The sequence below is a fragment of the Vombatus ursinus genome, unplaced genomic scaffold (genome assembly GCF_900497805.2).
Source record: "Vombatus ursinus unplaced genomic scaffold, bare-nosed wombat genome assembly UNPS02005459.1, whole genome shotgun sequence".
Lineage (NCBI taxonomy): Eukaryota > Metazoa > Chordata > Mammalia > Diprotodontia > Vombatidae > Vombatus > Vombatus ursinus.
This window is the reverse complement of record NW_020945237.1, coordinates 6,452,464-6,474,952: the sequence shown is the minus strand read 5'-3', so window position 1 is coordinate 6,474,952 and position 22,489 is coordinate 6,452,464. Positions and strand designations below refer to the sequence as shown.

General features: G+C 39.2%; 1 protein-coding gene across 5 annotated transcripts in view; it reads right to left on the bottom strand.

Moving 5' to 3' along the window:
* Positions 1-2,732: 2,732 nt before the first annotated feature.
* LOC114032564 (phosphatidylcholine translocator ABCB4) overlaps positions 2,733-22,489 on the bottom strand; it is a 106,903-nt gene continuing 87,146 nt past the window's right edge. For 2 of the 5 annotated variants that reach the window (XM_027847894.1, XM_027847896.1), the window contains 6 exons: positions 18,419-18,575; positions 17,531-17,584; positions 14,368-14,565; positions 8,400-8,606; positions 3,129-3,275; positions 2,733-2,990 (listed from right to left, as the gene is read on the bottom strand). In XM_027847894.1, the coding sequence (XP_027703695.1) occupies positions 2,784-2,990; positions 3,129-3,275; positions 8,400-8,606; positions 14,368-14,565; positions 17,531-17,584; positions 18,419-18,575 (970 nt within the window). In that variant the 3' untranslated portion in view covers positions 2,733-2,783. Of the gene's footprint in view, positions 2,991-3,128; positions 3,276-8,399; positions 8,607-13,944; positions 14,159-14,367; positions 14,566-17,530; positions 17,585-18,418; positions 18,576-22,489 lie in introns of those variants that run through there. The other 3 variants (XM_027847895.1, XM_027847897.1, XM_027847898.1) reach the window with 3 other exon arrangements.

The following is a 22,489-nucleotide window of genomic DNA, read 5'->3' as shown; positions in this document are numbered from 1 at the left end:
TGCTTAGGTCAGGATGACCTGTGGCAGCAAATGGAGAAAGCCATAGAGGTGTTCCCTTTCTGGTGACCTTTGAGCCCAGTTGCCACAGTAATTTATAAACAAAAAAGAAAAAACAAACTAGACAGTCGGGAAATTTGGAGCCCCATCAATTGCTGCAACCTTAAGGGATTTTAGCTTCTAGCTCAGCTGTTAAGGTCCCCTCAGTGGAAGCAGTTTGAAATCCTTCACCTCCTTTCTGATTCACAGGCCAGCTTGAGTCACTAAAGCACTTTGCTGATGTCTTACCCAGATCCACCTCTACCTTGTTTGGTCTGAATCTATGGCTTGGGAAATATCTGGGTTCACCTCCAGATGGGGAAAGAAGGTTCCAGCAGAACTCAATAACTGAATTCTGAGTTGGAAAGTCTCCAGAAGTGAAAGTCCAAAGAATTTGCCAGGTTGCAGCCTTAGCATTCCATGAGTTTTCTATTCATCCATTTTGAATCCTTTTTTGAAGGAAGAGAGAGAGCAAGTAACTCATGACATACATATTCATTATGTGAATTTGAAATCAACATAAATAAGGTGTGTTTACTATTGTAAGCATCCATCTTATGGTGGTGAAATGTGGGTGAAAGCAGTGTGGTAGAGGGCTAGCTGTGGAGTATAATAGAGAGCACACAGGCTTTGGAGTCAGAAGATCCTGCTTCTGAGCCTTACTGCACATTGACCTCAGTAAGGATATCACTTCTTAAATTTCTTGGGCCTCAGTTTTCTCATATGTAAAATGAGGAGATGGGACTTCATGGCCTCTGGAGTAGCTCTCACCTTTAGATCTGTGAATCCATGAAGAAGCACAAAAACAATGTTAGGTATAGCCTCAACTTCATTTTTCCATAGACCTCAAAGATGCCCGTGTTTTCTTGCCAGGTGGAAGGAAAGCTCCTTGAGAGCACCGACTTTCATCACCTAGTGCAGGGCCTGGCACATAGTAGGTGGTTAATAAATACTTGTTGCTTGATAGATTGATCATGATATTCCAATGAAGCCCCTATTTCATTTTTCATAGACTTCAAAGATATACATTTTGTTTCCCCAGGTAGAATGTAAGCTTTTTGAGGTCAGGGACTATTTCTGTTTTGGTTTTGGCTTCTAGGACATTGCTTGGCACAAAGCCTGTACCCAGTTCCTGTTGATTGATTTTAAAATGGAAATAAATGCATGAACAAATCCAATTTGTAGTAGACTGAGGAACTTTAGGCAGGAAAAGATTAAGATATTGGTCAACCGTAGCATGATGTCATGGAAAAAGTGATGATTTGGAGTCAGTGGGCCTGGGTTCAAATTCTGACTCCACCATTTACTGCCTGCATGGGCCTTTTTCATTTAGAAAATGAAGGGGTTAGACTAGATGACCTTTATGGTCCCTTGCAGTTCTAAACCTATGATCCTTTGGTTTATGGAAAGCTTAGTATTGTAGTATACCAGTAGTTGCATGCTTTCTATTCTGCAAGTGACCATCTGCATCTAGGAATTTATTTTTCCTTTACCATTTGCCAGAAGATTTCAGAAAAGAAGATTTTGGCTCCACAAAAGAAAAAAACTTTTAAAGGTGTCCAAAAGTGGGATGTGACGCCTCACAGGCCATAAGGTCTCTGTTACTGGAGGTCTTTAGGCAGAGGCTGGGAGATCACTTTTCAAGTTGGTCAGCCAGAGTAACCTTGATGTGATGAGAGAGGGCAAGGAAAGCTCCCCATGTTGGATTGACCCTCTGTGGCATACTTTTGGGAGAATATGAAGATGAGTCCTACAGGATGGGCGGGCACGGATGGATTGCAGTATGTGTTGTTGGTGGAAACTCCCACATCAATGAGATCACAGATCCATGGGAGTGTCAATTTTGCCAAGTGTTTGTTTGCCCACTTTGCTTTTATCCCTATTATGTTTCATTGGCTTTGGCCCATACGTCTTGCCTGTTAATCTTTTTGGATCCTGACTCTGCCATCTAGTATGCCAGGTATTAGTCAGCTGTCAGTGACATGTAAAAAGCCTTTACCTATTTGGAAGACTTGGGTTCAAATCAAGTCTCCCATGTCAGAAATAAGTGGCCGTGATGGTGGAGGCAGTCATATTGAGTCAGGGAAAAGTCAAGAGAGGCAAGGCCCACAAGAAATCCTAATCTGATCCTCATAGCAAAGTGGACACTACTATCACTAGTCCTACTGTTCTCCCAATACAATAAGAATCTTCCCCATTACTGGCAATTTCTCCTAATTTTACAAGTGTACCTACCTGAACTTGTAGAAGACTTGGAGTCACAGGACCTGGGATCAAATACTACCTATGTGACCGTGGCCAAATCAATTAACCTTTCTAGGCCTCAGTTTCTTCATCTTTGAAATGGCCAGAGTCAGGGCCGGGGATAAGGGGCAGGTTTGAACTATATGATTTCTAAGGTCCTTCCCACTCGAAATCCTATGATCTTCTGATTTTCTGATCTAAGTATTTATAATTGATTAGATAATAAGGCTGGACTGCAGCATCACATTTCATCAGTAGATGTGATTAAGTAGTACATGAACCCCGTCCCTCCAACTTTCTTGAGTTTCAGGTATTTCTTTCTTTAAATCAGATCCCTACTATCAATTTCATAAAAAATAAAATGATTTATTAGAACTACTAGATTTATCTGGAGCAAGATTTGCCTGTAGCTGGTGACCACTTATCAGAATTTCCATCACAAGACAAAAAAATAGTGAAATAGTATGTATGTTTATTTCTAAGAAGTGGAAAATAACAAGAGTTCATAAGTTCTGTGTCCCAGTCTGAACGTTGACCAATGAAAAGTAGATGCCTTTCTGAGCTAGCAGCTGTTGGTGTGTCCCTCGTTCTTTGACCTTGCCATTCTGCAACACAACAATAAGGTCCGCATTCTGGATGGTGGAGAGGCGGTGAGCAATCACAATACAGGTTCGACCTTCTCTGGCCTTGTCCAGGGCTTCCTGAACAATCTGTTGGTAAGCAAAATGTAAGGTATTTTTAGGAGTTCAGAATTGGTTGTCTTCTTTGTTACTGTTTTCTTCCATTTTGGTCATAGAGATGACTTTTGCTTTACAGATTAAATATGCAAAGAGAATATTAGCCCATACCTTTTCACTTTCTGTATCCAGGGCTGAAGTGGCTTCATCCAACAGCAGGATCTGAGGGTTTCTGATGAGGGCTCGAGCGATAGCAATGCGCTGTTTCTGACCCCCGGAGAGCTGAGTTCCTTTGTCTCCCACCCTGGTTTCATATTTCTGAAAGAACATTTTGAATAGGTAACTACAGAGGGCAGGAATTGAAATCCAACTCAGAAAAAGCCAGTTTGATGTATCATAGTAAACTTTAACTCTAGTAAAAAGTTCTTCAAAGAAAAAAGATTCTAAAAGAAAAAATATTACAGATATTCAGTTGAATATCCTTTTGGGACAGTGGTAGTTTTGGGTTTTGTGGATTTTTTTTCTACCAATTCAGCAATTCATTTTTTTAAAATTTTTAATTAATTCATTTTTAGTTTTCAACATTCACTTCCATAAGCTTTTGAGTTTTAAATTTTCTCCCTCTCCCTCTCCCTCCCCTCCCCCCTTTCCAAGATGGTGCGCAATCTGATATAGGCTCTGCATATACATTCCTATTAAACGTATTTTCACATTAGTCATGTTATAAAGAAGAATTAGAACCCATAGGAGGAAACACAAGAAAGAAGAAATAAAACAAAACAGAAGAAAAAAAAAAGAGCAAATAGTATGCTTCGATCTCCATAGTTCTTTCTCTGGATGTGGATAGCATTCTCTATCATGAGACTTTTGGAGATGTCTTAGATCCTTGTATTTCAGCAATTCATTTTCAAAATTAAACCAAAATGCTTCATTTAGATTAAAAGATTAATGTCTTTAACTCTTAATTTTCTTCTCCAGCAAGATTTTGGGTGACAAATTGTTCTTTTCTAATTCTTGGCAGTGTCATAGAAATGATAAATTTGATGCTGTCTATATTTATTATTATTTACTAGGAACACTTATTAAGTACTTGCTTTATAAGCACTGTACGATGCCCTGTGGTATATAACCTGGTCTCATGGATCTCACAGTCTAACATGGAGGAAAGACATGTACAAGTGCTTTGAGAAACTTGAGGAGGGAGAATCATTTTCACTTGGGGAAGTGGGAATGGAAAACCTTCAAGGAAGAGGAAGTACATGGAATTATAACATCTAAGGATTGAAAAGGGCTTCAGAAGCTATCTAGCCCAGCCCACACCTGACAAGGTGATCATTCTGCCCTTGCTCAAGGACCCGTAGTGAGAGGGAGCCTCCTACCTCCCAAGGCAGCCCATTCTATTGGATAATTCTAATAGGAAGTTCTTCCTTACATTAAACTTAAATCTGCCTTGCTACAGCAAGGCCAGGCTCAGGACTAATCCTTCTTCCATATCAGATACCTGAAGGCCACTCTCATGGTTTCTCCTAAGTTTTGTCTTTTCTAGGATAAAACAATTTCTAGTTCCTTTAAACTATTTTCATATGACATGGACCCAAAGCCTTCCTCATCCTGGTTGCCTTTTCTGGATGCTCCACAGCTTATCAATATCCTTCTTAAACCATAGTATCCAGAGTGGAACACAGTGCTCTTGATGGAGTCTGACCAGGGCAGAGTATAATAGTTATGCCATCTCCCTACCTAGTCCTGGTTGCTATCCCACGCTGCCTCATTCCGTTGCTGACTCATCTTGAGCTTTCAGTTCACTAAAATCCCCAGAGCCTTCTCAGACCAAGTTGTGTTTTATACTTGTAGTTTACTTTTTTGAGCCCAAGCATAAGAATTTAAATGTATCCCTATTAAGTATCATAGTAATAGATTCAGCACCTGATTTGGGCCTTGAAAGAAGCAGAAGACACAACAGAAATGTGGGGGTAGTCTACCTCAAGACGTGGGAACAAGTCAAACAAAGGCACAAAGACACCAACTCGATATTCCTCTTTGGGATAACAATCTCCTGACTTCCACTCCTCTCTCACTCTGCCTCTTCTTGTTCCTTGCCTCGCTGGTGACTTGATTACTCCCTATTCTCCTAGCTCACAACACTATTTAATCCTCACTATTGTTCTCCAGCCTTGACCCAGTGCTTGGCTCCTTAAATGATGCCTGCTTCTTTACCCTTGAATCTTTTGCCCCTTCACCGTCTACCAATTCTGCCTTGCTGATCTTCAACACTGGGTAAGTTTTTCTGTTTATTGTTACTCTTAAACTGTTGACTCATTGAAGAAAATCAGAAAACTTGCTCAGTGGGTACTACAGGGCAATCCTTGAAACCATCATTTAGAGATTCTCTGTCACATCACCCACCATGGCTATTGCAAGCCTCTTATCTTCACCTCAGGACTCATCTTCACCTCCTTCTTTCTCACTCTCAGCTTTACTGAAGATATAGAAACCCTCAGATGCCAAATTCCCTTTTCCCTCTCCCTCACTCTTAATGTGGGTTGGCACCCTTCTTCTCTTCTCCTGCACTGAGTCTGCAGCAGGTGTCCTTCATGCTAGAGCTAACCCTGACATTTGTACCTTTGTTCCCATTTCCTCTCAATTTTTTTTCTGTGACCTTGCTCTATGAATCAACCCCTCTCATGCATCTTCAGTTTGTCTGCCAATGGCTTCTTTCCATGAGGCTGAAACATGCTTAGGTTTCTATTTTCTGAGTGTAAAGCAAAATAAACACCACTTATCACCCCTCCCCCTGCCCAACCACTTCAGAGCTTATGTTAGACCAATGTGTCTCATCTATTGAGAATATTTTGTGAACCTGGACTGGAAATTAAGAAACCTTACAACAGTCTCTGACTTTGGCACTAGCTATGGTATCTGGGCAAGTAATTTAACTACTCTGAGCTTCAGATTGCTCCTTTTTTTTTTTTTTTTAGGTAATTGGGGTTAAGTGACTTGGCCAGGGTCACACAGCTAGTAAGTGTCAAGTGCTTGGTCTGAGGTCGGATTTGAACTCAGGTCCTCCTGACTTCAGGGCTGGTGCTGTATCCACTGTGTCACCTAGCTGCCCCCAGATTGCTCCTCTTTAAAAAGAGGAAAATAATACTTATGTAAGGAGGGTTTGAGGACTGAACAGCATGCTGGGATTTGTAGTTCAGAGGGATTCAGCCCTCTCACTAATATGAGACTCTCATCATCTTTGAGCCAGAAGGTGGGCTTGCTTCATGCCTGGGAGTTCTTAATGGGGTACACATAGCCTGTGAGAGGAAGACTGAGAAGGAGAGAAGACTGCAAGAGCTTTAGCATCAGCATCAGCATCAGCAGCAGATATGAGGATATGGTATCCCTGGCCCCCCTCAGGGCTTCAGCAGCTGAGCTGGAAAGAATTGGGGGCACAGGGAGAACAATGAAAAGGAGAAACTCAGTGGAGGATAAACTACATCAGGGAAAGGCTAGATAGGGGTGGGTCATGAGATCTCTTGTAAACGTCTCAAAACTGAAGACTCAGACTGCAATGTACTCTGATGTACTCTGCTTGCTCCCTGCACTAGAGAAAGGAGCCACGTGGGGGTTGCCGTAGAAGGCACTCCAGCCTTTCTGCTCCCTCCTCCCTTCTGGAAAGGACAACTGAAAATCACCTCATCTCTTTCCCCTTTTCCTTTCTTTGCTCTCTCACACTGGAGTCTGGGGCTTTAATTAACCACACTCAGTCACAAAAGCTAGCTGTCTTTCAGCCTAGATGCAATAGAATGACCCTCAAAGCTAAATGGCTCCTCCTTCTGCTATTTTATGGTGTTTATATCAGAAGGAAAGTTACTAGCATAATCCCAATAGCACAGAGCCTCCAGGTAAGAAAATTCCTAACGTTCAGACAGAAGTTTGGCTCTCTGTCCCACTATGAAGTTTCATGTATCTTTACCTAACCCCTGGCCTCTATGTTTGAGGCAGAAACAGGATATGGGAAAGATTTAGGTAAAAGAAACAAGCTGAATATATTAGTGTCTATTACTAGACCGGCATAGGGAAGAGAAGTTGAAAAGAGCAGACCTTTCCATTTTGGAATTTCCCTTAGTGCTTGAAAAAGTGAGTAGCAATGATGGCCTCAGTGTGAATCCTCTGTTTCCAGAGGATGGCAGGGCCCAGTGCCTCAGCCACTTCAGTGTCCTCCTTTTCTGCTACAGCTCATTCCTGCTTTTCCATTTTTCGTTTGAGCTGTTGTTTGGCTTAGGTTGTGGGTGGGGCAGGGATGCCAGAGCCCTGCCACTGCTGCTCCACTCTTGCCAGGCCTTATTCCTCCTTCCTCCCACTTGGTCTCTCTATGACTTCATGCATCCCATTAAGAATTCCTGAAGGTGATCCAAGGCTGCCTTCTGGCTCAAAGATCATTTTAGTTCCAAATTGTTTTCAAAACCACGAAGGGTTATAAGGATGATAAGCTGGGAAAGACTTGGCTACTCTGATCAATAACGTGTTCCAAGACAATTCCATGATAGAAAATGCTGTCCACCTCCAGAGAGAGAATTGAGGAGCTCTGGGTACAAATTGATGTATAATTTTCTACTTTCTTTATTTTTCTTGCCTTTTTCTTAGAAATATGCCTAATGTGGAAATATGTTTTGCATGATTTCACATGTGTAATCAATATCATATTGTTTGCCTTCTCAGTGAGTGGGGAAGGGGGGGGGGAGAGAATTTGGAACTCAAAATTTAAAAAGAAAAGAATGTTAAAAATATAATAAATTGAAATAATAAAAAAAAAAGACTGGGAAGGAATGATTGTCCCTTTGAACTATAAATTCTGGGACGCCAGTTAGTTCTCCAGCTTCTGTTATACTTGTACAACCAGATGATTGTGGAAAGGGCTTTGTAAATGTTAAAGGGTAAGGAAAATGTGAGCTGTGGCAGGTTTGTGCCTCTATATAAGGCCCACATCTGCAATTCTCTCCCTCATCTTTGTCTCTTAGACTCCTTAGCTTCCTTCAAGGCTCAGCTCAGGTGCCACCATCTACTTGAAACCTTTCCACCAGACCACAGTGCTTTCTACCTTCTCAGAATATTTTGTATTTACTTATATGTCTACATGTTGCACCCCCCCAGTAGACTGTAACCTCCTTAAGGTCAAGAAATCTTTCAATTCTGTTTTTGCATCCTAAGTTCCCAGCACAATGCCTGCTATGTAATAAGAGGTGCTTAATAAATGTTGGTTGAGTTGTAATGATTCTTTCTCTTTCTTTTGCTTTACTGCCACAGAGCCAGTAGTTATAGTAAGATCACACATAATAGCTATTAGTTTACTAATAGCTGTAAGATTTTGATAGTATCTATACTTCAGGAGAGTGGTTGGAAATACCATTTACAATTCAATTTTAACTCTGCACAAGTAACTGTCAGTTCACTTACTTCAGGCAGTGTTTCAATGAAAGGATGGATGTTAGCAGCCTTGGCTGCGTTCACAATCTCTTCCTGTGATACCAGCCGGCTGTTGTTTCCATAGGCGATGTTCTCTGCAATGCTGTAGTCGAACAAAATGGGCTCCTGGGACACGATGCCAAGCTGAGCCCGGAGCCACTGGACATTAAGCTTCTTGGTTTCTTGACCATCCAGAAGCTGTAAACAAGAACCCATAGACTGAAAGAACAATTGGGCATAATTTAAAATGAGCTTTTTTACTTGGATATAGATTGTGCAGTTATTACTAGCAATCCTCCTCCCTCTGCACCACTTGTCTGCATCCCTAGCAAAGGTGTTCAGGACAAAGGACGATGGTCTCGTAGGCCTGAGAGCTGTAAGGGCCCGTAGAGGTAATCCAGTCTAATTCCCTGATTTAACAGATGAAGAAACAGAAACTCGTGGAAATTGAGAGACTTGCTGAATGTCACAAAGGTTGAGATCAGAGATTTAGTGCTGGAAAGGAATTCAGAGACCATCACTTTATAGATGAGACACTGAGACTCAAGGTGCTAAGTGACCGGCCCAAGGTCATACAGATTTATCAGATCTTTACAGCTAGAAGGGATCTTGGAAGGCACATAGTCCAATCCCTTCATTTTATAGATTTGGAAAGGGGTCCAGAGACATTAAGTTACATGTCCAAGGTGACATAAGTAGTAAGCTGCAAAGCTGGGATTGGAACCCAGCTCTTCTCTTTTTTTTCTAAATTAATTTATTTTTAGTTTTCAACAATCACTTCCATAAGCTTTTGAGTTTTAAATTTTCTCCCCTTTCATCCCCAAGACAGCCTCTGATACAGGCTCTACATATACATTTGTATTAAACATTTTCACATTAGTCATGTTGTAAAGAAGAATTAAATAGTATGCTTCCATCTGCATTCAAACTCCATAGTTCTTTCTCTGGATGTGGATAGCATTTTCCATCATGAGACCTTTGGAGATGTCTTAGATTCTCGCATTGCTGAGAAGATCTAAGTCTATCAAAATTAGTCCTTGCACAACGTGGCTGTTACCGTGTACATTGCTCTCCTAATTCTGCTCACTTCACTCAGCATCAGTCCATACAAGTCTTTCCAGGTTTTTCTGAAGTCTGCTTGCTCATAATTTCTTATAGCACAATAGTATTCCATTACATTCATATACCACAGCTTGTTCAGTCATTCCTCAATTGACGGGCATTCCCTCAATTTCCAATTCTTTGCCACCACAGAAAGAGCTGCTATGAATATTTTTGTACATGTGGGTCCTTCTCGCATTTTTATGATCTCTTTGGGATACAGCCCTAGAAGCGCTATTGCTGGGTCAAAGGGTATGCATATTTTTGTAGCCCTTTGGGCATAGCAACCCAGCTTTTCTGACTCCAACTCCAGAGTTCTGTCCCCTGCAGCAGCCAAGCCAGACTGCAACTAGAATAGACTAGAACTATTCCTCTGCTACTAAAGCCCTGTTTCCGCCACCTCATCATGCTATCTCTATTTAATATTTATATTATACATATGACTTTGTCTTTCAACGAGCATAGCTAAGCAAAATTTGGCTATGTATAATTGTCATATATTTCCTTTAATATAAGAGCCCATTTTTAAGGCGAGGAAACTGAGGCCCTGAGGAATGAACTGATTGGCTTACGGTCACATAATTAGCCAATGGCAGAGCCAGGTACAATTCTTAGCATGTTTTCCCTCACACCATTTTGTTAGGCTACTTGTTGATTTGGCCTCTGCACCATTCCTTTTTTATTTTTCTGGGTTTTCTTTAGATGCTACTTATACATTCATATTAAACATATATTCCCATTAGTCATGATATAAAAGCAATTTTTCTGTTTGTTTTTAAGGTAATCTTTTTGTTCCTGATACATGAGAAAACAAGAGGTTGGGAGTGAGGCAAAGGATTTGTTTTTTTGTAAGACACAAACCAAAAGGTCATAAAGTCTTACTTGGATAAGGCACATATCTAGTACATAGCTCTCTGTGAGTACATGAGCAGATACACCCACACTAAGGTTGCAAGAAGCCAAACCAGGACATGGGCATATGAATCATGGCACTCAATTTACTGTCACTAGCCAAGGGGTATGCAAACAAGCTGAGGCACTGGGTGAGGTAGAAACTGCTCCCTTGTAGTATGGAGACCCCCCTGAAACTTCTCAGGCAAAAATTTCAGTCTAAAAAGACTTTGAAGCCTTTGTATAAGATTTTTTAAAAAAGGCCTGCATAACATCTTGTCTGGATTATTACGATAACTTCTTACTTGTTCTCTCAGCATCTATTTTTCCTCCCTCTCTAATCTAGCTACCAAATTGATATTACTAAAACATAGGTCTAAGATGTCACTCCTCCACTCAAGAAGCTTTGGAATTCAAAGATCTTCCCAAATGGGCTCCAGCCCATCTTTTGAGAATGATTTCACATTAACTCTCCCCACTATTCACTTGACATTCTAGTAAAACTGGCAGACATGCCCTCATTTCTCTGTTCCTTAGCACAGGCTGGTCTCCATGGCTGGAACACTCTCTCCTCACTACTGGTTCTTGGAATCCTGAGCATCCTGCTCTCTTACTGCCTCTTTACTTATCTTGGGTATCACCTCCCTGTTGATCATTTTAGTTCTTTCTACCTTTTCCAGGGTATTGGTCACTTTCCTTTGCCAAGAAAACCAAATAAGATTTGAGTAGTCCTGCCTTCTCTCTTTTGTCAATCGTCTTTATCCCATCTACTCCAAGCAAAAGTCCTATCCCTCTTTTGATCCCCCTTTTCCTCCAATGTAATTTAAATGCTCTTTTTCTTGTCTTACCAACTAGCAACTCATTTTGAACTTCAGCATTCCTGACATTTTTATAGGACCATGTCACATCTTTATATCCATCATCCATTACCTGCCCTTGCTTCCATCTTCTGTATATTTCTTTTTTTTAATCTAAGTTAGATTAAGTCTACATATCCAATTGGCTTCCAGATCTTCTTATTTGTATCTTTATAAAATCTCTCATGTGTCCCCACCTTTCCACTCACAGCCATTATCCTACTTCAGGTCCTTATCACATCTTGCTTAGACTGTTGCCTCTTATTTGCTCCTTAGCTCAAGTCTCTCCCCATTTCCAATCCATTTTTCACACACCTGCCAAAGTGATTTTCCTAATAAACAAGCCTGATCGTGTCATCCCTCTAGTCAATAAACTCTAGTGCCTTCTTATTACCTCTAAAATGAAATATAAATTTCTTTGTTTATTCTTTCTCCAAATAAATATAAAATGTAAACCACTGTCATGATTTATTAGCACTAAGTTCTACTATCCAAACTGGTTAACTGTTTGATTAAGCTAATTTCTGTACTGTTTATAAACAACAATCTTTTTTTTTTTGCCCAATATGTCCCCCAAACCCAGTGATCCCACTCCTAGAAGATTAGTGACAGAAAGAGCCTATATATACCATAATATTCATAGAAGAACTTTTAGTAGCAAAATCTGAAAACAAGTGTGTGTGGGGGGTGCCCATCCAGTGGAAAATGGTGAGCAAACTGTGGTATGTGAATATTATGAAATATTGTGCCATAAGAAACAACAGATATAATGAATTCACAGAAATATGGGAAGACATAAGAAGTGATGATAAGAAGTGCAGAATTCAAAAAGCAGAACCAAGAAAATGATCTACACAATGATTGCAATAATGTAAATGAAAACAAAACAAAAAAAGCTATTCAGAATCAGATCAAATGCAATGACCAATCTTGAGTCCAGAGGATGGATGATGAGACATGCTCTCTTCTTCTCACTAAGGAAGTTGGGGATTTTAAGTGTAGAACGTGTTCACTGTGTTTGTGGCTGGTGTTACTTACCTGTTTTTGTTAAAATGGGATTCGTGGGGAAGGGTATTAGCAAGTGACAGTGGTATAAAAAAATGCAAAGCACTAATAAAACTTTTCTTAAATATCCTCAAAGTAATCAATATGTGTTTTAATTGTGTGCTCAATATATATCCCTTCTTTTAGGGAAAGAATTGCATGTGAATCAGTTGCTAGGGACATCTAGCAAGACACCTTATTGCTACGGTTGAAAGTTCCCAATCTCATGAGACTCCTGGAACATATATATGTAATAAATATAAATGTGTGTGGGAGGAGGCTTGTTAACAGTTACAATGTTGGGGGCTCCTCAATACTCATACTCTTTGGTAAATAACCCTCTCAGAGTTTCGTCAGAAAATATCAGAGTTTTGCCTCAGTTTCTTCTTATTCAAGATTTTCCCTAAGAACATTAGATTTTGGCTACTGCCTAAGTGTCTAGAAAAAGGGAAAGTGCTCCCATCACTCTGCACTCTCCCAGGGACTCAAGTGCCTTCAGGTTGCCCTGCAGGTATAGTAACTTCCTACAGCAATCAGTTCAGTTCTCTCTTCCCATAACATATGCTAGATTTTCTTCTCCTCCTCTATACATCAGAAGAATTGAATTCAACAACATGGTACTGTGCTTTCTGTTCTACAGCTACTTTATTTTTTACTGACTGTCGGTGTCCTTACTTTTTCCCCTTTCCCCCCCTTTTATCTCTCTTAGTCCACCAATAATAAACAAGGGTTAGGTACCACATGGTAAAGTGAGCCAAAGGGTATGACCCTGGGAAAGTGTGTGTGTGTGTGTGTGTGTGTGTGTGTGACCTTGTAATTCTCTAATTCAGACGCAAGTTCTATTAACAGAAGATGAAAAGGGCTGCTATAACAAATTCCTTTCTCAAGTCCCTACTCTAACTTCTCATCATGGTGTAGAGGTGATCCTTTATTCTTGAAAATGATGCCAACAGAATAAAGATTCCCGTAGATTTTATCAAGCTGCAGCAGCTTCCAGAATCTTCTGGTGAAAGACTAATCATGCTGTTAGAGGACCAATCTAGTGAAGGATAACAAGTTTAGCACCAGTTTGTTGGCTATGAAGAGATGGATTATTTGGCCATGACAACGACAAGCTGTGTCACTTCCAGGAACATGTGATGTAAAGAAAGCAGAATTTTTGGTAAGAGTGGATTGGCTGATATGGGTGAACTAGAGAAGGGTAGGGACTAAAGGCACAAGAGAGAAGATGGAGATTTGGACTTGGAAGCAGAATGGTTGTAGATACAGGATGGCACCATGGAAAGAGCACTGAACTTGCAGCCTCTGAACCTGAGTTTAAATTCTGGCTTTAGCTGGTCAAGTTACTTAACCTTTCTGGTCATCTGTAAAATGTGGGGATTGAACTAGATTTCCTCTAAGATCTCTTTCAGATCTAAATCTATCATCCTATGAGAGTTAGAAGTCCTTAATCTTGGTTAAGCTTCCCCAATAGCCATTTTTTTGGACATTGTGTGGCTACCAAGAGGGCATTTGACTGTCCATCAGCTATTCATTCCCCTTGTGATATGACCATCTCCTGTCTGGTGATGCCCTTTATACCACTTCTCCTATACCAACCTTTGTTGCAGCCTGGTCATATCCATCATATGCCTTCTTCATTATTCTTTGGGTGATATGCAGCTTTAATTCCTTAGCAGTTATGATACTCCATAACTTAGAGCCACATTAGTGAACAAATATTGATGCTGAAAAAGGGTCTTGTTTCAGTGAGAAGCTTGTAGTAAATATAAGCACTGCCTAATTTCCCAAAGGCAATCCCTTTCATTCTCTTCTTACTATTCAATCCTGGGTCCAGTTTATGTCTGTCTTCAGCATCTGTCAAAGATAAATGTACTAAAGAGCCAACTCTATCGGTTATCCATCCAATTGTATGACATTGTCTGGAGAATAAGAAGTCTTCATTTATGTGGTTTTTGCCCGTGGACATTTAGGCATGTTCAACTCACTTTTGTTAAAATTGACAAAAACCTATCCAGGCAACTTGTATTAGTCCTAAAGGATTGTCCTGAGAAGAGTCCACTTACCACCTGTCCAGCCAGGGGATCATAGAACCTCTCGAGAAGTTGCACCACAGTACTCTTCCCACAACCACTGCTGCCCACAAGAGCCAGGGTCTGACCCTTCTTCACCTCCAGGGTCAGGCCTTGGAGCACGGGGACATTTGGCCGGGTAGGGTAGTTGAACACAACTTCATTAAATGACACATTCCCTTCAAACTTAGCCTAAAATCAAAATGAAACCAATAATGGACTGATCATTATTTGAATAAGGAATGTTGAATCTAGGAAATTTTACAGGAGGTTATTGGGTCCAGATATAAATCTCATATATAACATATGTTTCTGGTACCACATAAAATCCTGATGTAGAAAGACTGATATGTAAAATTCAGATAAAGTATACTTCAAACTACATTCAAACTCATATGCCACAGATTTTTTTTTAATGAAAATTCAATTTTTGTCCATTTTGAACAGTTTTAAGTTCACCAGATTTTTATAATTGAAAGAGACCACAAAGATCCAACCCCCTCACTTGTGTATGTGGGAGAATGGGTAAACTGAGGCCCAGAGAGTTTAAGACCTCTTGTCCAAGGTCACATAGGTAAGTGGCAGAGCTGGGATTTGAATCAAGGTCTTTCAATCCCAAATCTATAACTTTGCAGCACACCATGCAAAAGACCCTGTTCAAAAACAGGGTTTGTTGACCAATTATAGTATTTCATAGTCATTGATTATGGAAGAAAATGGAGAGTTGTATTTAAAAAAAACAATATGCATGCACAAAGAACTCATAAATAAATTTAAATTTAAAAAATAACATGTGTAGAAGATAGGACCAGGGGCAGGTAATGAAGAACTGATACAAAAGTATGGCATGGTTCTGTAGGAATTGTATCAGGAGGGCAAAGAACGCTAAGGACAACAAAAAAGAGTGAATTGCTTTTTCTTTCTTTCCTTCTTTCTTCCTTTCCTTTTGGTTATATTAAAGAAAAGAGGAGGATCAAAGAAGGAAGAAGACTGCTACTCATGGTGGAAGGGGTGATAGTAATGGACAATGAACAAACGGCAGAGCTACTTATATTCTCATATGCTTCTATTTTCTCTTCCCAGGAGAGTAATGTCTGGCCTGGAAAGAATAGAACAACAAAAAGCTGATGGGGAGCTGAAACTCAACACAAGCAGAGCGATGGTAATGCCTTTGATGAATTCAAGTTAATAGGCCAAGAGGAGCTATATCTGAAGACACTGAAAGAATTGGCAGATGTGTGAGCCATTGGATCATGGAATATGGGAAAAGTACTCCATTTTTAAATGAGGGGGTGGGCTAAATGATTTCCAAGTTCCATTACAGTTTTAAATCCTATGATCCTATTATTCTGGAGCAGAATATATGTCCATATTTTTAAAAAAAGGAAGAGATTGAAGTCAGCAGACTACCGGTCAATGCGCTCATTGACTTTAATACCTAGCATTATCCAAGGAATCATTAATGAGCATCTGTAAGAGGTAGTGGTGATCACAAAGGGCCAGCATGGTTTCATCCAGGACAGGTCACAACAGACTATCATTATATCTTTTTTGGACAAGGTTGTTAGTCTGGCAGACAAGAGCAATTTGTTGCTGTAATTTACCTAAATTTTTGCAAGGCATTTGACATTGATATTCTTTCTTGTTCTTTTGGACAAAATAAAGAAATCTGGGTTTAGGGAACTGTACAATTAGATGGATTTCAAACTGGTTGAATAGCCAGACGCAAAGAATTGTCACTAATGGTTCGATGCTAAGTTGAAAGGAAATCTCTACTGGTGTGTCCCAAGGATCTGCCCTTGGCCCTGTACTCTTTATTTTTTTTTTAATTAAGGCATTTTTATTAATGCCTTGAATAAATGTACAGATTTTGCCAATGACACAAATCTTGGAGTAGCTAATGCACTCATTGATAGTCATGATTCAAAAAGCTCTCAAGAGTCTAGAGTAATTAGATGCAATCTAAGAAGATGGAATTTAATAGCGATGAAGGTAAATTCATCTTTGCACTTAAAAATAAGTTATATATGTGTAATATGGAAAAAATATGGTTAGACTGAAGTTCATTCATCTGGAAAAAATCTGGGATTTTTAGCAGATTATAAATTCAGTGTCAATAGTGTGATATGTCTGTCCAAAAGCTTTAAGCTACACTAAGAGAAGCACAGTATCCAGAAGGAGGGAGGTGAGAACACTGAGAATCATATCTCAAGTATCCTGTTCAGGTCTGAGCACCACATTTTATCAAGAACATTGATAAACTGGCGAGTGTCCAGAGAAAGGACACCAAGGAAGAACAAATTATGTTATATGAGAATCAGTTAAGGGAATGGGGTAAGTTTAGCCTGGAGAAGACATGACTTTCAAGGGGGATAATTGCAAAAGGAATGACTTAGGAGCTATGTTCAAGTTTCTGAAGGATTGGATTATCTGTCACATACTTTGAGCAGTAGGTTGAAATTGTAGGCTAATAATCAGAGCTACCCACAAGGAGAATAGGCTGCCTTAATTGGCAGTGGGCTCCCTCTTAGTCAAGAACTTCCAGCAAAGGCTGGGGATCACTTATGGGGGAGGATGTAGAGAGGATGGATTGGACTTAATGGCACCTGAGGTTTCTCTCAATGATGAGATTCTGTGATTCTACAAGTCTTATCCTGGTACTGAAGTGAGACCGTGTCAGTAATTGTCTCGTCTCTGTCTTATTCAAAGGCTTTCAGATTTAGCAGCTGCTTCTGGCTTTATCTTCAGGCTGCCAGACCTTCCTTGAAGTGAGTCCATGGAGCCTGGGTAGTTGGAAAGAGGTCAATAATTGCCCCAAAGCATCCAGTAAACAAGTCTTCCTCAACTTCTTCTCAAGCGATACTTGAGTCAGGATCACAGAATCTCGAGTTGGAAGGAACCTTAGATACCATATCATTCAACTTTGACCTGTAGAAATCCTTTCTGTAACTTTTTGAAAGGTAGCCATTCGGCCTCACTATCTCAGTACCACGGTGACAACTCATTCCACTTTGGGACCACTACAATGGCTGGGAACTTTTTTTTTTTCATGTGAAACCAAAAGTGTTTCTCTATTTGTTACTTCTTTTTCTCTCTAAGGTCAATTAAATAAATATCCCATATAAGATACCTTCAAATACTTAAAGATAGTACTCACGTTCCCCCTCCCTACGTCTTCTCTAGGCCACGCATCCCTTTCTTCCAAACCATCCTGAAAAGGCATAGTTTAACAGTCCACTTACCATCCTGCTGATTCTTCTCTGAATGTGTTCCAACTTTTAAATAATCTTCCCAAACTATGTCTTTTTACACTATAAATCTCTCCACAGAAGACTAAACATGTTGGGAGCTATTAATAACTATGTATAAGTAACTTACATGAGTGATTCTTAACTCATTTGTCCATAATAACGATGAGCAATTTTAATAGAAATAATTCACTTCCAAAATGTGCCCGTCTTTTGCATTAGATGGGAGGATTTCAGCCAGGGAGCTTGCACTGCCAAAAAACCCTGGACAGTATTTTAGTGAACTCTTCACTTGGCTCTCAGGTAACGTTTCTACCTCGATAATGAAGAAAACCTGTTGTTGCCTCTTTGGGGACTAATTCACATGTTGTGGCTTTGTTGGTTATGAACTTACTTGGAATGCAAACAAAATATGAAATGTCTAGTGTAAGGTGAACTAAATGTATAACAACCTCTAGCAAATCATTTTTAATTTTCATAAAAAATTATAGCAATTGACAAGGCATAGTGGAAAGAGCAATGAATTCAGTGTTAGAGGACTTGGGTTTGAATGTCAGTTTTACTACCTGTGTGACCTTGGGCAAGACTTTCTTTCTTTGCCTCAGTTTCCTCATCTGTAAAAGGATGGAATTGTCCTAAATGATCTCTAAGGCTCCTTCCAGGTCTAAATAATATGGTCCTATGACTCTCTGATTAAAACTAGCAGAGAGTATCACTGTGTCTCCAAACAATAAGTCAACTTCTAGAAAACAAAACAAAATAAAACATAAACAATGGTTAAGCATTCAAGAACTTACAGGCTTCAGTCCTGCTTCACTGTAGCTGTCTATGAGAGGCTCTCTTTCGAACAACATAAATAAGTGGGCTGCTGACAACTTGGCTTTAGCATAGTCTGGAGCAAATGAACTAGCGTGTCCTAAGGCCATGGCCCCAAAAACAATGGCGGAAAATACCCTGGAACAAGTATAGGTGGATAATGTCAGATCAGTCTTACAAACAGTTTTTCAAATTCTGTAGGACCAAACAAAATTGATTTAGCTTGTAAAATCTCTACTCTTCCTACTTACATTTATGAATATCCCCCAAATGACCAGCCTACTAACACCCAGCTCATTTTATGATTTGCCTTTACTATTCTGTGTACATTATAATTCTCCGAAATTCCCTTTCAAACACCAATAATACAGAAATAAAAGGAAGAGGTTTGAGTCCACTGCCTGAGTTGAGTTTTTTCTCCCTACCCCTTTCTCCTTTCCTTTAGGTTCCCACTAATTTCTAATAGTCGGTGCAGCTTCCCAATATCTTTCACTTATGATTAGATAGTAGCTTTTGTATTGAGGAATTAGGTTCATTATCAATTAACTTCAACAAATTGGATTGTTTATTGTGGAAATTCATGGATGGGGAGAATGAATCACATAGTGGTTGGGTTTTGACTACAAACACACAGCCAACTGCTATCTTGTACTCAATTCTGATGAAGAAAGGCAAACTAGTTGGTAAAGTAGATACAAAAAGAACCACTGGAGAAAGTGACCGTGTCATCTTAGAATTCATGATAGAAAAAGAAAGGAGTACTTGACATGGTTAGGCATATTCCTTAAACTTTTGGAAAGCAGATTTCAAAAAGTTCACATAATGAGAAATATGACCGCTATGGACAATGGCTGTAAAATGGGAAAATGTTTCAGAAAAGAATGGGAGGTTCTCCAAATGTGAAATTCTGATGACACAGTTGGAAAAGATGGTGATGAGGAAGGAAAGGGGAGAGACATCACAAAAGATCAATGAGATTGCACAGGGCCTCTTCCAATGAGCCCAGATTTTTAAAGGATGGATACAAATGAGGGAAGGAAGGACAAAAAAGCAAGGATGAATATGAAAGAAAGGCAGAACTCTTGGAATAGCAAAATGAAAGTGAACGCCTTTGGACAAGACAAGACTTGTGAAAAAAAATGATAATAAAAAAGGGCATTTTAACCTATGTTTGAGGGAAAGAAGACAAACGAGGAAAGGAGAGGTCTCTCGGTTGAGACAGATGCATGATGTAATGGTAACAGAGAAAGCCAAATTCCTCTAATCCCATCTTACTTCAATCTTTGTATCAAGGAGAAGAATCTTCATGTTGGAAAGGGTAGACTGAATTCAAGATAGATGATGAGATAGTAACAAAGTATATCTTCGAAACAAACAAATTCAATTCCAGGAGTTCAGAAAGAACTTTTGGTTGTAATCACCTTATTATTCTTGGTAATCTTTGAGGAATCATGGAGAACAGGAGAGGCATCAGAAGAATGCTGACTGGTGAATCTAATAATTTTTCCAAAAATGCTGGAAATTACAGACAGTAAATACAGTCCAATGCAGACCCTGGGGATCTAGTTGTTACCCCTCATTCTTCCTTCACAACCTACCCAACTTCCTTTTTTTGGTCATTTATCTCCATGATGATATTTTTTTATGCAACTTGGTGTGACCAAATCATTGTGGTGACTAATATGCTAGACTGACTTATCTACACTCACCATGAGTCTTGCTATTGTCTTTAGGGTGATCTGCAACTTTGATTTCTCAGCGTTTCACATCCATATAGTATAAATACAAGAACATTTGTGTTGAAAAGATGGGATTTTTTTTTTCAGAGAGAAGACTGGGATTGCTGAAAGTACTATGTAATTTTTTATATGATATCCATTTTTCTCTCTTCCTCCTATTCAGTACTGGCTCAGTTCACTCTCTTCAGCATCTATCCAAGGAAAATGTATTGATGGACTCAATCTATGGGGTGTGTATCCAATTTCATATCATGGTCTAAAGAAGAGAAAATTCTTCATCCGCTTGGCTTTTCCTGTGTAGAGCGCTGAATCAAATTCTTTTAGAGATGATGGAATTCATTTAGGAGCCTCTTCAATGTTTGAAACAATGCAATCAGCATAATATCATTTATCACCTGTAAACAGGAACTTCTAGAGAACTATAGCAGTCCTTTCTGAGTCCTCCCAGCTACTAGTGCCTTCTCCTCTGAAGTTATTTATCATTTACTCTGTGTATATATATATATTTATATATATGTGTGTAAATATATACACATATATTTACACATTATCTCTCCCATTAGAATAGGACCTCCTTGAGGTCAGCGTCCATGTTTTGGCCTTTCTTTTTATCCCCAGTGCTTAGCACAATGCTTGACACATAGAAAATGCCTAATAAATGCTTGTTGATTGCTTAATTATCTATAGGGAATCTCATTTTCATTTGGGTTGTGTCCTCATGATAGTCTCAGACACCTTTGGTGAACATATATTTCCCTCTTTCATTCCTCTGTTGATTTTACTGATCAAAACTATTTGTGACTGTATTTATCAAGAAATCTTAGATAATTTTAAAACGCACATTAGGAGACACTTTATTAGATGACCTTTAAAGCTGCATTTGCTCCATCAAACCAATGCTTTTTATAGTCAACAAACTGTAGGTAGAGTGGTACCTTGGATTGTCTGTAACTTTCAGTCAAATGTATGACTCTTAAAAATGTCATCTTCTGTAGGATATGGTTTGCAAAGGACTATCTGTTCCCATCTCATGTTTTTTTTTTAATCAAGTATGTCTTAGATAACATTTACAAATTATTCTCCTATTTTGTAAAGATGAGAAAGTAGGCATGTGGGTTAATCTATTCTGGGCTATTGACTAGGATCCCAATTGGTCTCCCTACTTCTACTAACCTTTTGCTAAGCCATAGTTCACACAAGCTGCCAAAAAAAAAATCTTCCAAAAGCACAAATCTGACTCAAAATCTCCAATGGTTCCCTATTGATTGCCTCAAAGATAAAACGAGCTCCTCAGCTTGGCATTGAAAGTCACTCACAAACTGGTTTCAAATGACATTTAGAGATTTATTACATATTATTCCCCTTTAAACACCCCGTATTCTAGCCAAACTGACTTACTTGTTGTTTCTCAAACTTGGCATTCTATCTCTTAATTTCCTTTGCTGAAATGCACTCTTTCCTTTCTCTCTGTCTTTTGGAACCTTTCTATTCCTTCAAGGCCAGACACCACCTCTTATGTGAAGACTTCCTTGATCCCCTTCTGTTGACAGTACTTTCTCTTACCTCAAATGATCTTGTATTGATTTCTCTGTGTCCATTTTGTAGAATACAAGTTCCTTGAGGACAGGGACTGGTTTCTGTATCCCTAGAGCCTAGCCTGATGCCTTGCACATGCTAGTATCTTGATATATATCTACGTAATTAATTCAGTTGAATATATTGAGCATCAATATCCTCAGTATCCTTACGTCATTTCTGGCAGAGGTATCTTCAACATATACTTTGTCTGGTTTAGCTGTTTTTCCCCACTTATGTTTTCTTTAGTATCATTTCTATTTCCTCATTGAGAAAATATAACACATTGAGAAATATGAAATTAGATCCTACATCCTTCACCTACTCATGGTTTCATAGGACTATGTTGTTCATAATCTTTTACTCTCCTTGTTTGTAAAATTTTACAAACAACTTTAAACTCTAAACCACCATGGCCCTTGACTGGCATATGTTGCCACTTGGCAAGGAGATAAAATCTTTTCTGTTTGAGGTGGTTTCTAGGCTCTTTTGGCTGCTTTCTTTATGTCACTTGAACTTATGTAGGAAATGGTAAACTCAATGTCTAAGTCTGTCCTTTATCCATTTCTATTTTTTTTTTCTGCAGCAGTAGTTTGTTTAAATGAGACTTTCATTTCTTGATTCAGTCATATTTTCTAACATTTTAATCATTCTCCTCTTTGTCCATCTTCACACTGATGTCATCAAATATTAGGAGATATATATATATATATTTAATTTGGAATTTTTAAAAATCAA